Genomic DNA, 13,437 nt, shown 5'->3' on the forward strand with positions numbered 1-13,437 from the left:
TTAACAAACCCTTCTAATTTAATAGAGGGATAATCGCGCTATTAACTAATAATTCGATTAATTTAAAGCAAAAAGGATAAGCTAAGAAGTTACGATATATTAAGACTACTAAACCTAACCTAAAATAGCAATATATCGAACAATACGCTAGAAAGGTATATATCGCGTTAATTTGCTAACCCGAGGCTTGTTTCGATTTATCTACTACTACCTAATACTAAGACCCCTTACTAAAAGTAATAAAAGTACTAAATTAACGGATTCGATAGCAAATAGAATCGCCTAACTAAAGAATAACGTTTATCCTACTCGACCTTATAATAGCTAAGCTATTCGTTTTCGTTAATAGGTCGTTTACTAATAATTACGACCTTTCTTCTTAATTAAGGTTTCTAATTATGTTGGAACGGTAGGTAGGAATCTCGTAGATAGTACGATATCCTTATAACAGGGTATTAGAGCAAGGGAACTTGTACTTATGAAGTAGGGCTTTAATAGTAAAGAATGTATAGGCTTATATTGAAGCTGAGTTGGTTGAGGAACTAATAGCTAGCTAAGGGAGAGAATTAGGCTAGTTATATAGTAGTATAACGTCGCCTATAATAGCTAATATAGGAAGCTATAAGCTAGGTTTAGTATACGTAAGTATATACGTCAACTAGCTTATAAAGCAGCTTATAAATCAGACTAGAATCTTAAATAGACTTTTAGATAAGGTTAAAGAGAGTATTCCATAGGGATCTGAATATCATATGTTTAAACTAGCAAGCAGCCATTCTTAGCTAGTTACTTTTGTAAGTCCTACTAAGTCTTAGATAAGACTAAATAGGATAAATAAGTAAAATAGAAGTATAATATACTTATACTTCTAACACCCCCTCTTTTATACTATTTAGTAGAAAAGATAAAAGGGTAATTCTAGTTAATACTAGAAGAAGGATCTAAACCTATAAGTTTAATAAACTTAATAAAGTTAGGTCTAGATAGAGGCTTAGTTAACCCGTCAGCCGGCATACTAGTAGAAGGAATATAGGATATAGAGATATTTCCTTTTTCTACTTCTTGCCTAGTATAATAATAGTATATCGCCGTGTGTTTTGTTCGATTATGATATTCTGGGTTATAGGCTAGGTTTAGAGCTCCGTTATTATCGGTTTTGATTGGTATCGGCTTATAGTTAAAGCCTAGTTCAGATAGGAGACCTTGAAGCCAAATAGCCTCTCGTATAGCCTCTTGAATGCCGTTAAATTCAGCCTCAGTTGTAGAGAGGGCTATAGTTGATTGTTTTCTAGGATTTGTTGAATATAGTGGCTTTGAGAGATTTGTAAAGACCCATTAGGTCTATTTCTAGTGATCTTGAGACCTAGAAAATAGCTGATTTCGCCTAGATCCTTAATTTCAACGAATTTAGAAACCAATAACTTAAGCTTCTTTATTTCGTTAAGATTCTTAGCGAATATAATAAAATCGTCGACGTGGGTTACTATGATAATAGGATTGTCCTTATTATTATTATAGTAGGTTGCCTCGTCGGATTTAAGAGGTTGTAGGCCTAGTTGTTTAAATATAGCCTTAACCTTAAGTTGCCACTGTCGAGGGCTCTGTTTTAGGCCGTATAGGGCTTTTTCTAGCTTTAGAACCTGATTACTAGTAGGATTATATCCTATAGTGTTTTGTTTAGGGTTCTGTTTAAAGAATTCAGCTAGAGGAATATTAGAGGGATCTAAATAGATATCTTCCTCTAATTCGCCGTTTAAAAAAGCTCCTATGATATCGATATGATGAATTTCCCAATCGTAATAGGCGGCAAGGGCAAATAAAACCCTATAAGTTGTAGGGTTAGACCCTATAGCGAAAGTCTGGAAATAATCGATTCCGTAACGTTGTTCAAAGCCTCTAGCCACAAGGCGGGCTTTATATTTATCGATTTTTCCATTAGGTAATAATTTCCGCTTAAATACCCATCTAGCCGTTATAGGCTGGGTTGAGGCTAACTTAGAATTTATAGCCTTAAAGGTGCCTTTAGAGATAAGTTGGGAAATCTCTTGATATATAGCTTTAAGCCATTTGTCTTTTTCAGGGCTTTTAAGAACCTGTTTAATAGTAGACGGTTCCTTAGTATAGTAACTAGAAAAGAGATAGTGAATAATATAGTTATTCTCTTTAATAGTTATATATTCCTCCTTGTTCTTAATAGAAGGAAGCCTGATTTCGATTTTGTTTTTAAAGTCTTTAGAGACTATAACGTCTTTAGAGACGTCTTTAGAGGGTATAACTTCTTTAGCTTCTTTAACGTCTCTAGAGACGTCTTTAGAAATACTAGAAGTAATGGATTTAGAGGAATCTTGAGCCTCTTGTTCCCCCTCTCTTATAGTATTTCGTATAAAACGAATATGAGTAGCCCTTATGATTCGTGATTTATAAGGCTTAGTAGGGCAGTATATAATATGAATATTCGTTGCCTCTGTATAGAGGTATATGCCCTCTTGAGTATAGGTATAAACCTTATTCGATTTGACTTGTTTTTCCTTAGGATAATATATATAGACCGAATCTCCTATGTTATATAAGGTAAATCAGATCGATTATCCTTATTAGGAAATATATAGTTGAAAAATGCCTTGTATGGTGTAATAGGGAGTCTTGAAGTAGCTGTATAGTTTAATAACTTAATAACAGCTTTAAAGACTTCATCCCATAGAAATAGAGGTAGTTTTAAAGCTAGTAATATAGTTCTAGCCTTTTCAACTATGATTCGATTTGCTCGTTCAGCTATACCGTTTTGTTCTGGCGTGTATGCAGTAGTAAGCTCTATAACTATCCCTTTAGGTTTAGTATAGGCTTCTAATTCGCTTATAGCGAATTCAGTACCATTATCAATTCGTAATGACTTAGGGTACTGGTTATACTGCGTATAATAATATTCTAGCTTATTTTGTATAAGAGATAAGATTTTATCCTTAGTAGGACTGAAATCTATATCTCTATAGCTAGTATAATCGTCAGTATATGGGATAGCGTAGATATTCCCAGCTATAGTAGAAGGCGTAATCTTAATCGTATCAATACATAGTCGATCGAGAGGTTTAGTAGCCCTGTTATAGTTAACTATAGACTGTTGTCTAGTTAACTTAGCTTTCTCACAGCTAGGGCACTGTAAATCGTCCTTTTTAAGCTGGTTGATAGGAATCCCCTTAGTTATCTTAGCTGTCTTATATAGGTAAGAGTAACTAGGATGTCCTAATTTGTTATGCCAATCCATAGTAGGATTAGTAGGGTTATTACCCTTAAGATTAGAGTTATTTTGACCCTTTAGACCCTTAGGGTTAGGGTTACCTTGTAATTCCTCAAAAGCCATATAGTTAGAGGCTTCAGAATCGGAAAGTTCATCGATTCTAGAGGATAAATCAACCTCGTTATAATTAGAGGTAGTAGACTTTTTAGTCTTATTAGTTGAGGAGGACTTATTCGTCTTCTTATTCCTCAAACTATGAATATCAGGTTCTAATTTCCCGTATATAGATAGGAAAAATCCCCTTTTAGGGATATTTAAGGCAGCAAAGGCTTTGTGAGACGGGGTATATAAATAATTCCCGTTAATATAGCCTCCTGAGAGATAGTGCCTTAGACCTGAAATAGTATTTATAGGGAAATCCGGTATATATAAGGCTTGTTCAAGCCTAATAGTTGACCTTTGACCTTTAAAGTAGAGCGGTAGGTCTATAGTACCTTGGCCCTTAGGTTTTATAGGTCCAGCGCCTGTTTTGACTTCTGGGAGGTTGTCCTTAGAAGTATAGGCTGTAAAGAATTCTCTACTGTTAGCTATGTGAACAGTAGAACCGGAATCATACAGCCACCAGTTCTTAGGACTAGAACTAGAACTAGGGCTATTAGGCCTCTTATTAAAGTAACTAGCATCAATCCCACTATAATATTTTAAATTATAGAAAGAGTAGGAGTTGCTAGGAGGCTGTTGGTTTTCCCTTTTATTATTGCCTTTAAAGGCATTAGGTCTATAGTTAGACCTCTTAGTCTTTTTAGACCGTTGTTGAGACTGTTGCCTATGGATATAGGAATTAGACATAGGGTGTCCTCATCACGCCTATTTTCATCTAATATATCCGTAATAAGGGCTTCTAAAGTAGGTATCTCTTTAGAACGTAAGGCAGCCCTTTGCCTTTCAGCCCAAATAGGAAATGATTTTGATAAGGCAGCTATAAAGACCGTATTTTGGTCTATAGTCTCGATTTTTGCTCCTACAGAGGCTAATTTAGATAAATAAGCCTTAAAAGAGCTAATAAATAGATTTAAAGAGCTATAATCCTCGAATTTAATAGCGTGGAATTCGAGATATAGCTGTTGCCTTAGAACCGGCCCGGAACCTTCATAGGTATCCTTTAGTAACTTTAGGGCTTCTGCTGGGTCTTTATTATTAAAAACCAGGCTAAGAGGTTCTGGCTGTAAATTTTGCCTTATAACTAGTAAGGCTTGTGATTTTTGCTCTTCGGTTATAGCTGAATATTTCTCTTGATCCTCAAAGTATTGGGATAAATTCAGCAATTTAAAATAGATTTGAAGGGTAGTAATCCAGGTATTCCAGTTATCTATACCCTTTAATCGTTGATTTTCAGGCATTAAACAGCCTGTAACGGCTCTTATAGCAGTAGTAGTAGTCGTAGTAGTCGAAGACATATTGACTTTTAATAGGGTGCTTATTGCCCTTAAATATAGGGACTTATAGCCCTTGGGTACTTATTGCCCTTGAGATAGGGGACTTATAGCCCAAAAACTGCTTATAATATAGGGAATTTATCCCTTAATAGGCTGCTGAAGATACTAAGGAGCTATGCCTTGAGTAAATAACAGGTATTTTGCCTTGTTATTAAGTGCTAAGCCCTAGGATATGCCTTTATAATAGGGTATATAAGCACTAAAAGCAGCAAGTAATATCTTAGAATAATAGTTTCTAAGACGTAATCCCCTTAATAGTCTCGTATTTAGTAGTACTAAGGACTTACACTTCGTCTGCCTTAATAGTACTAGAATAGAGTTAAAGTTTTAGACTTTTCGTCTTAGGGGAATATAGCCGTTATAATAATAACCGTTATAATAATATACGGTTTAAAAGAATAATAAATATAAATTCCTAAAACTTATATCGTTTATAGGAATAAAATAGAGTTTAAGATATTTAATAACCGAAGAGTTGAGGATAAAAGAATAAGTAAAGTTATTACTCTGCTGGGCTCATAACCTGTTGGAACGGTAGGTAGGAATCTCGTAGATAGTACGATATCCTTATAACAGGGTATTAGAGTAAGGGAACTTGTACTTATGAAGTAGGGCTTTAATAGTAAAGAATGTATAGGCTTATATTGAAGCTGAGTTGGTTGAGGAACTAATAGCTAGCTAAGGGAGAGAATTAGGCTAGTTATATAGTAGTATAACGTCGCCTATAATAGCTAATATAGGAAGCTATAAGCTAGGTTTAGTATACGTAAGTATATACGTCAACTAGCTTATAAAGCAGCTTATAAATCAGACTAGAATCTTAAATAGACTTTTAGATAAGGTTAAAGAGAGTATTCCATAGGGATCTGAATATCATATGTTTAAACTAGCAAGCAGCCATTCTTAGCTAGTTACTTTTGTAAGTCCTACTAAGTCTTAGATAAGACTAAATAGGATAAATAAGTAAAATAGAAGTATAATATACTTATACTTCTAACAAATTATCCTAGCTAACGATACTTCCTTTAATAGTAATAACGAAGAATTTACGATTTATAGTAACCTTGTTTATTATAGCTTTACGAAAAGTAAATAAGTTACTTATAGCGTATTAGCGTTAGAGATCTACGGGATAGTCGCTAGCGTCGATATAGCCTATGCCTTCGCTATAACCCTAGCGATAATTACTAACTACCTTAACCTACTAACGATTTAGATAGTTATCTATACCGATTCTTATTCGCTATACAAGTATCTTGTAAAGCTAGGTACTACTAAAGAAAAGCGACTTATGATCGATATTATAGCGTTAAGACAATCGTATAAAAGATAAAAACTATAAGAAATTCGTTAGATTAATAGTAAAGACAACCTTGCTAATACCTTTACGAAGAGTAAACTAAATCAAGCCTTCGAAAGATTCGTTAATAGCAATACGATAACGATACGTATAAAGGGATAGGTAATAAGACCGTAACTACGGGAGAAAGTAGGGATAGGAGGCTAAATTGACGAGGAGACGGAACTATATAGGGATAACGTATTCTAACCGCTTCAACACTATAAAAAGAGAGTTTCCAGTGTTGCGATAGTTGGAATACGGAGTCGTATGGCACTTCCAGCCATACGCCCGCCAGGCTGAGAGGCCCAAGCCTCCCAGACCCACGTAACAGGCCAAGGGGGAATATCCCCACCTTCTAGTCAACAACACCACTTTCAACTATCATGAACCATCGATTAGAACCAATTTACTGTTATTTGTTATTGACGAACGGAATTCCGTTTCACCCCCTGTGAAACCTACACTTTCACTCAAACCCTCTGAAACTGGCTCATTCGGAAGACACTAATCGTCAATTAGCACAGAGGCGGATGAATATACAGGAATTTAAGTTACCTTGAAAGAGGACAGAGACTCGTCATCTACTCGAGTGATTTAGCATTCCATATTTACAAGCAATAACGTAATCAACTGACCTTGGAGTAATTCAAGCAAGATGAGAGCTCCTGTGGGGCGGAGTAAGTCTTTGAGAAGACCAAAGGCATTGTAAATCCTTTCCGAGAGGCGAAAGGTCTGGGGTAATTAGTGATAAACTCCATGAAAAGTAAATAAAAGCATCACTCACATCGTTGCTAATAATAAGATCGTACGACCCAAGCTCTAACTCAAGAGAGTAACCACTGTCCACGGGATCCAGCGTTCCAAACTCAATACCATCTATGTCTGCGAGAGCCTCTTTAGCCTGCTGGCAAGTCTCGGGTGACAATGATAAATAAGTGTATTTGGAAAATAGTTGCTGTCCTTTGCCAGGCCGGAGGAGGGCCAGAAGGCGCCGAGTAACTGTATCAGCCCCGGTTCCCATCTCCAAGACTCTTATCTGTGGGTTTGTGTGCGTGAAAATACTCAATGCGTGCGACAAGATGTCAGCAGTACTTGTTTGCGTTAGGCCCGATGAGGTAAAATCTTCTCGAATCTTATTCTTAGATAGCGTATGGAAAGGATATAAACTCGAGTGGTACCACCAGTAAGCAGAGCCGAGGAGAGGCAGTTCATCAGTAGAGGCCTGTGTCGCAACCTGGCTGCCTTCAACACCGATCATACTCATAATCTTGTTACGACCCGACAGTTAACAGACCACTGACGACGACCCCGCAGGGGCTCAGCGGTTATAGGGACGGCCGTCAGCCGTTACGTCGTAACAACCCCCACGGAACGGAAGAACTAGGATACAGGTCACGTGACGATAAGCAGGACCGACGGACGATAAGCGGTCCTGGGACAGGACCGACGGGAAAACATCAACAACAGCGAGAACGAAATTTTTGAAAACAGCATCAAATTGATCAAACCACGCCCGCTCGCGCTCTCAGAGGTCACTTTGGGCATAATGTCATCCTCGGCATTGATTCTGCTCCCAAAGAGCCTGCTCGTGGCCGCGGGCGGGCTCTGACCACGAAAAATTCGAGAGCAAGCCACAAAGTATGACACGTCAATAGACAACACCATCGACACCACCGCGGTTGAGTCACGGGCTATCACGTGAGCACAACGACCAAGCCCAAACAAACATCAACACCACAGCCACCGATAGGTTATGGGTCGCCTATCACCCCCGACAAAGTTTGCAACGTCCCGCGACAACAACGACGACAAGCCCGACAGAACGGTATCACCTCCTGCATAGAGAAAGCACCAGACACCAGGCATGCTACGATCGATGCCACAAAATACTACAGTTTGCAGACAGATTGGTCCCCTGTCGCCCCCTCCGCGAAGAAGGATTGTCGCCCCTTCAACGTATGACAATGTCTGCGGAATCTGTGTACGAGCTCTCATACTTAGTAATCGGACGAATCGAAGCGGTTGGAGCATTGTGTTTTGCGGATTGAGTCCGACTCCAGGCGGTGGATGGAGGTGGTGGTCGAAAGATGGAAACATAGAGCCACATAGGAACCCAGCATGAGGCAACAAAAAGATTTACAGATTCAACTGAGATATAGCACATGCGAGTCTGAGAGGATGCGGACAAGATAAAGAGACGAAGCTGAGGGCTGGGGGGAGACTATAGGTATACAGAACCAGACATGGTGCCTAGCACCAACAGAACCGAAGTAGGAGGACGCGAAAGAAGGATTCTAGAAGGCAACACCAAGCGAGAGAGCAGGCAGGAGGACAACAATCTTCAACAGAGGGCATAAACACACAAGAATAGATAGCATAGTGGGAGCTTGGGGACAGCTGGTCCTGATCCAACAACAGGGCGAAGTGGGGCGTCGCGGTTTATCGTCGATGCTTCGGCTGTCTGCCAAACCCCGCTTTCCGGGCATAGCTGCTAGCATAAGAGCGGCTTCATAACCGTGTAGGAATCAATCAATCAATCAATCAATCAATCAGACAGGACCGACGGTGCCAAGGGCGGTCCATGGCGATGGACCGACGTCCTGGGTGTCGGTCCCCCAGGATCAGGAAGTGTTCAGCATGGAACCAGACTTGTATATAGTTGGGACTCGAGTCCTCTCGAGTCCTACCTTTCCTAGTTCTTCAGCAATCAACTTTGTAATTACCCTAACCGGTACTTTCAGCTATACCTAAGTGACGACTACTCTACGACTCTTGTTAAGGCCTTGACTGATCACCAAGACCTTTGAAGATCTACGATCTATTCGACCAGGACCACGGAACGACTGTTACTACTCTCAATCCCTGGCTTACTGTTAACACAAACCCACTGTCAGTTAGCTAGCCGTAACACTTTGATTGCTCCTGTTTAGTAAGTCACCTTTTGAGAACTACTAAACAGTATAGACAAGATGTCTTCTCGCGCTTCTGCCAAATCACCTACTCCAGGATCCTCATCCTCTTCGCGCAACCAGCCTCAGAGCCTCGCGCAGGAGCCTGCCAACACTGAGGACTTCGACATGCCGGACCTCAAGTACGACTCCGATAGAGATGGCTCTTTCACCAAGGAAAGCTACGATAAGCTCCGACGCATAATCCAGAAACAAGAAGCCGAGACAAAAGACATGCAGAAAATCGTCAACGAAAACCGATAAGCAATGGAAAACCTTAACGAGCAACTCCAGCACGCTGGACAGGCTTATAAGAAGCTGGAAGAAGACATCAAGGGGGACGCCAACCTCCGGAAGATCCAGGAACTCCAGGGGGAAATCACCACCCTCCGGGCCGCCGCCAACATCGTCACCACGCCCGTCTACGGAGGACGACAAAAGCTCAAGCTCAGTGCGCCTGTCACCTACGACGGAACCCCCGGGACCCTTAAAGGATTCCTGATTCAGGTCAAAAACTACTAGAACTTTCACCACGGAGATTTTACCAACGAGACCGAAAAAGTAGTACACGCAGCCACCTACCTCCGAGGAAAGGCCCTCAAGTAGTTTAAACTAATCCAGGAAGAGTACCTAAAATGCGAGACCCTCGACGAGTGCACTACCGAGACCCGCGACATCTACGCCAATTTTAAAGGATTCGAGGATGCGCTCAGGTCACTCTTCCAAGACCCCGACGAAAAGCGATAAGCCGAACGAGATCTAGCACAACTTAAGCAGACTAAGTCCGCTAAAGACTACTCCGCCAATTTCCGACAACTTAGCATTCAACTCGACCTTACCGAGGAAACCAAGATCTTCATGTTCTATTAAGGACTAAAAGACGAAGTCAAGGACGAGATCATCAAGATTGATCGACCTAACGACTTTCTCCAGTACGCCGAACTCGCTATCAAAATCGACAACCGGCTTTTCGAACGACGAAAGGAAAGAGGCGAAAAACGACAAAACCCTAACTTAGGACGCAAGTACCAGTAGCAGCCTCAGCACTAGTTCAACAACCAGCGAAACGATAATAGACCCCGTAATAACTAGAACAACCCCCGACAAAGTACTGCCTATGGTTACCATAGTAGACTAATGGACCTTAGTGCTATATAGAGAAACGACAAAAAGAACGATAGTTGGAAGAAAGATAGACAGTGCTATAACTGCCAGAAGATTAGACACCTAGCATACGAATGCAGGTCACCCAAGAAGGAACGCTTCCAACCGGTACCAGAGAAACGACAAGCAAGTATCGCCACGAAGACGATCCCTCATAAACAACTCAACTAGACCACCTGCTTCGATAACAACTGCCATATCCACTCTAGCAGTAAGGAACACGCAGGATAGTACCCCCAGAAACCTCAAGAACGATCTGGTTACGACACCACCAACGCACCTAAACGGACCCTCGCTGTGGGATATAGAAGCAACAGCAAAATCGAGCGCAAGACAATCGAACAGCTCGACAGTATGAACGACAACGAGGAATTAGAACAAGACAATCAGCGAAGACTGAACCTCCTCTACGCAGGACGACAAGCCAACCTGCAGCGGATTCAACAGGACTCACAAAACCCTATGTAGCAACGACAACTCGGTGCGCTGGACGCACACATCGAACGACGACAACATGCACAAGGAGATCCCGCACGGATCCGCCAGATCAACCAAGAACTAGAAGAACAGGTCGAATCAGAAACAACCAAGAACACCCCTAACGACTCGGAAACACCTCGCGATGTTGCCCGTCAACATGCCCAACTGGAAGTCGCCTTTGAAGTCGCTTCAGTCAACGACACCAGCTCTAGAGAGGACTCTGACGAAGAAATACAGTAGTATCACTGCTACCAAGACCAGTGCCGAGTCCACTATATCAAGAAAGACGAAGCATGGAAGAAACAGCAAGAAAACGACGAACAAGGAACGGACGAGCAGTCAAAAAACTAGACTCGCCTACCGAAGACAAGGGACAACGACAGGCAGTCCAGACAAGGTCCCTATATAGCACAACGACGCCCACGACACAACGACACGAGCATATACAAGTCCAAATACAGCTTAACGGAAGAACAGCTACCGCCATGATCGACAGCGGAGCCCAAGGAAACTTCATATTACCAAGAACGGTGAATGAAAGAAAGATAACCTAGAAAAGAAAAGCAGCCGAAGACTGCTACGAACTCAGCACCGTTGAAGGAGAACAAGTCCAGTACGGCGGAGGACGCATTGTTATAGAGACAGCGCAACTCCTAATGCAGATCCATAGCCAGAATGAGCGACTCAACTTCGATATTACGGAGATAGGAGACAAGTACGATGTCATCCTTAGAAGACCATGGTTATACGACAGTAACCCACGGATAGATTGGAGAACAGGCCAACTCCATTGGGACCAGGATTCAGTCACTGAGAAGCAACCACGGAACGGTGCCTCAAACGAACCTCTCAAGACTCCTGAAGCGAAGAGATTTCTAGCATACCTACGGATCAAGGATGCAAACGCCAGGACGTTATCAGCAACAGACATCGGCAAGGAAGACCGACTTCTGTCTATCCCAGAAGAATACCGGCAATACCAGAAGCTATTCGCCGAAGAACTCGAGACCGGACTCCCGGAACACAGCAACTACGACCACGAGATACCCCTTAAGGAAGGGAAGGAGCCAAAGCTAGAAGCAATCTACGGACTCAACCAGAAAGAAATGGAAGCACTCGACGCTTACCTCAAAGAAAATCTACAAAAGGGATACATCAGACCCTCTACATCACCAGCGGGATACCCAATCCTGTTCGTACCAAAAAAGAACAGCAAACTACGACTCTGCGTCGACTACCGGAAACTCAACGACATTACGATCAAGAACTGCTACCCACTACCGCTTATCTCCGAACTACGAGACCTGTTGCACGGAGCACAGTAGTTTACAGCACTCGACCTAAAAGGAGCCTATAACCTGATCCGGATGAAATCAGGTGAAGAATAGAAGATAGCGTTTCGAACACGCCGAGGACATTACGAGTACCTTGTGATGCCCTTCGGACTCACCAACGCACCCGCGACATTCCAGACGATGATCAACCACGTCTTACGAGAATTTCTAGATGTGTTCGTCGTAGTTTACCTCGACAACATCCTAATCTTCTCCAAGACTCTAGAAGACCACAAAAAGCACGTATATCAAGTGCTACGGAAACTACAAGACGCCAAACTCCTAGTGGAACCAGAAAAAAGCAAATTCCACACCCAAGAAGTCGAATTCCTAGGCTTTACGATAGCCCCTGGAATCCTCAAGATGTCTAAAGACAAAGTCGCAGCAGTACGAGACTGGCCAACACCATAAAACGTCAAGGATGTGCAATCCTTCATCGGATACGTAAACTATTACCGACGATTCCTAGAAGGATACTCAGACAAAAACGACCCCCTCACGAGACTTTCGAAGAAAGATATCCCATGGCAATGGGAAAAGGAACAAGACCAAGCTTTTAACGAGATCAAACGACAAGTCACATCGGAACCAATACTTGTTATACCAAACCCCGAGAAACTATTCGAAGTCGAGACCGACTCCTCAGACTACGCTATAGGAGGACAACTAGGCCAACGAGACGACGAAGGACGACTACACCCTTGCGCCTTCTTCTCACGCAAGTTACACGGCCCAGAACTCAACTACTAGATACACGACAAGGAACTTATGGCAATTATCGAGGCATTCAAAGAATGGAGACCGCAACTCTCAGGGACCAAGTACGAGGTCAAAGTATACACCGACCACAAGAACCTCGCACACTTCACCACATCGAAAGATCTCAACAAACGACAAATTCGATGGTCCGAATTCTTGTCAGAATTCAATTTCAGAATCATCTACCGGAAGGGCAAGGAGAACGGCAGGGCCGACGCCCTCAGCCGACGACCGGACCACGAGGTCCAGGTACCTGAGGAAACCCGAGTTATCCTCAAAACAGACAAAAACGGAGACCTTGTGCCAGCAGCCAGACTCTTAATGATGGCCAGAAGAGACAGTACCAGCACGACTGGAAGGATGTCTCCTGAAGCCATTAGGGAGATACACTCCGCACCCGTACATGGTCACCAAGGCGTAACCAAAACGTGGAAACGCATCCGTCAACACTACGACAAAACGGCTACACGACAAGAAGTATCTTTAGCGATTAAGGACTGTGAGGTTTGCGCAAAAAGCAAACCCAGCCGACATCAGCCTTATGGAAAGATACAGCCGCTCCCAGTGCCGCAAACCGCATGGGAATCCATCTCGCTAGACTTCGTCACTAAGTTACCTAAGTCCCGAGAACCGATGACCAACGTCCACTACGACAGTGTCCTCGTCATCGTCGACAGAC

General features: G+C 42.2%; 3 protein-coding genes across 3 annotated transcripts; 1 reads left to right on the top strand and 2 right to left on the bottom strand.

Annotated features, from left to right (window-relative positions):
• Positions 1-7,465: 7,465 nt before the first annotated feature.
• CTRU02_209705 (uncharacterized protein) lies at positions 7,466-7,738 on the bottom strand (the record flags this gene model as incomplete). The annotated part of the gene is made up of 1 exon (XM_036730231.1): positions 7,466-7,738. One exon carries the CDS (start codon positions 7,736-7,738, stop codon positions 7,466-7,468), a length of 273 nt encoding a protein of 90 aa, XP_036577931.1.
• Positions 7,739-7,801: 63 nt separating this feature from the next.
• On the bottom strand, positions 7,802-8,170 carry CTRU02_209706 (uncharacterized protein; the record flags this gene model as incomplete). The annotated part of the gene is made up of 1 exon (XM_036720520.1): positions 7,802-8,170. The coding sequence occupies one exon, from the start codon at positions 8,168-8,170 to the stop codon at positions 7,802-7,804; it is 369 nt and encodes a 122-aa protein (XP_036587360.1).
• An 872-nt stretch (positions 8,171-9,042) lies between these two features.
• Positions 9,043-9,543, top strand: CTRU02_209707 (reverse transcriptase domain protein; the record flags this gene model as incomplete). Its single annotated transcript, XM_070205324.1, has 2 exons — positions 9,043-9,123; positions 9,286-9,543. The coding sequence occupies 2 exons, from the start codon at positions 9,043-9,045 to the stop codon at positions 9,541-9,543; spliced, it is 339 nt and encodes a 112-aa protein (XP_070060972.1).
• Between the last annotated feature and the right edge of the window lie 3,894 nt (positions 9,544-13,437).

This window comes from Colletotrichum truncatum (assembly GCF_014235925.2).
Source record: "Colletotrichum truncatum strain CMES1059 chromosome Unknown Contig_0006, whole genome shotgun sequence".
NCBI classification, from domain to species: domain Eukaryota; kingdom Fungi; phylum Ascomycota; class Sordariomycetes; order Glomerellales; family Glomerellaceae; genus Colletotrichum; species Colletotrichum truncatum.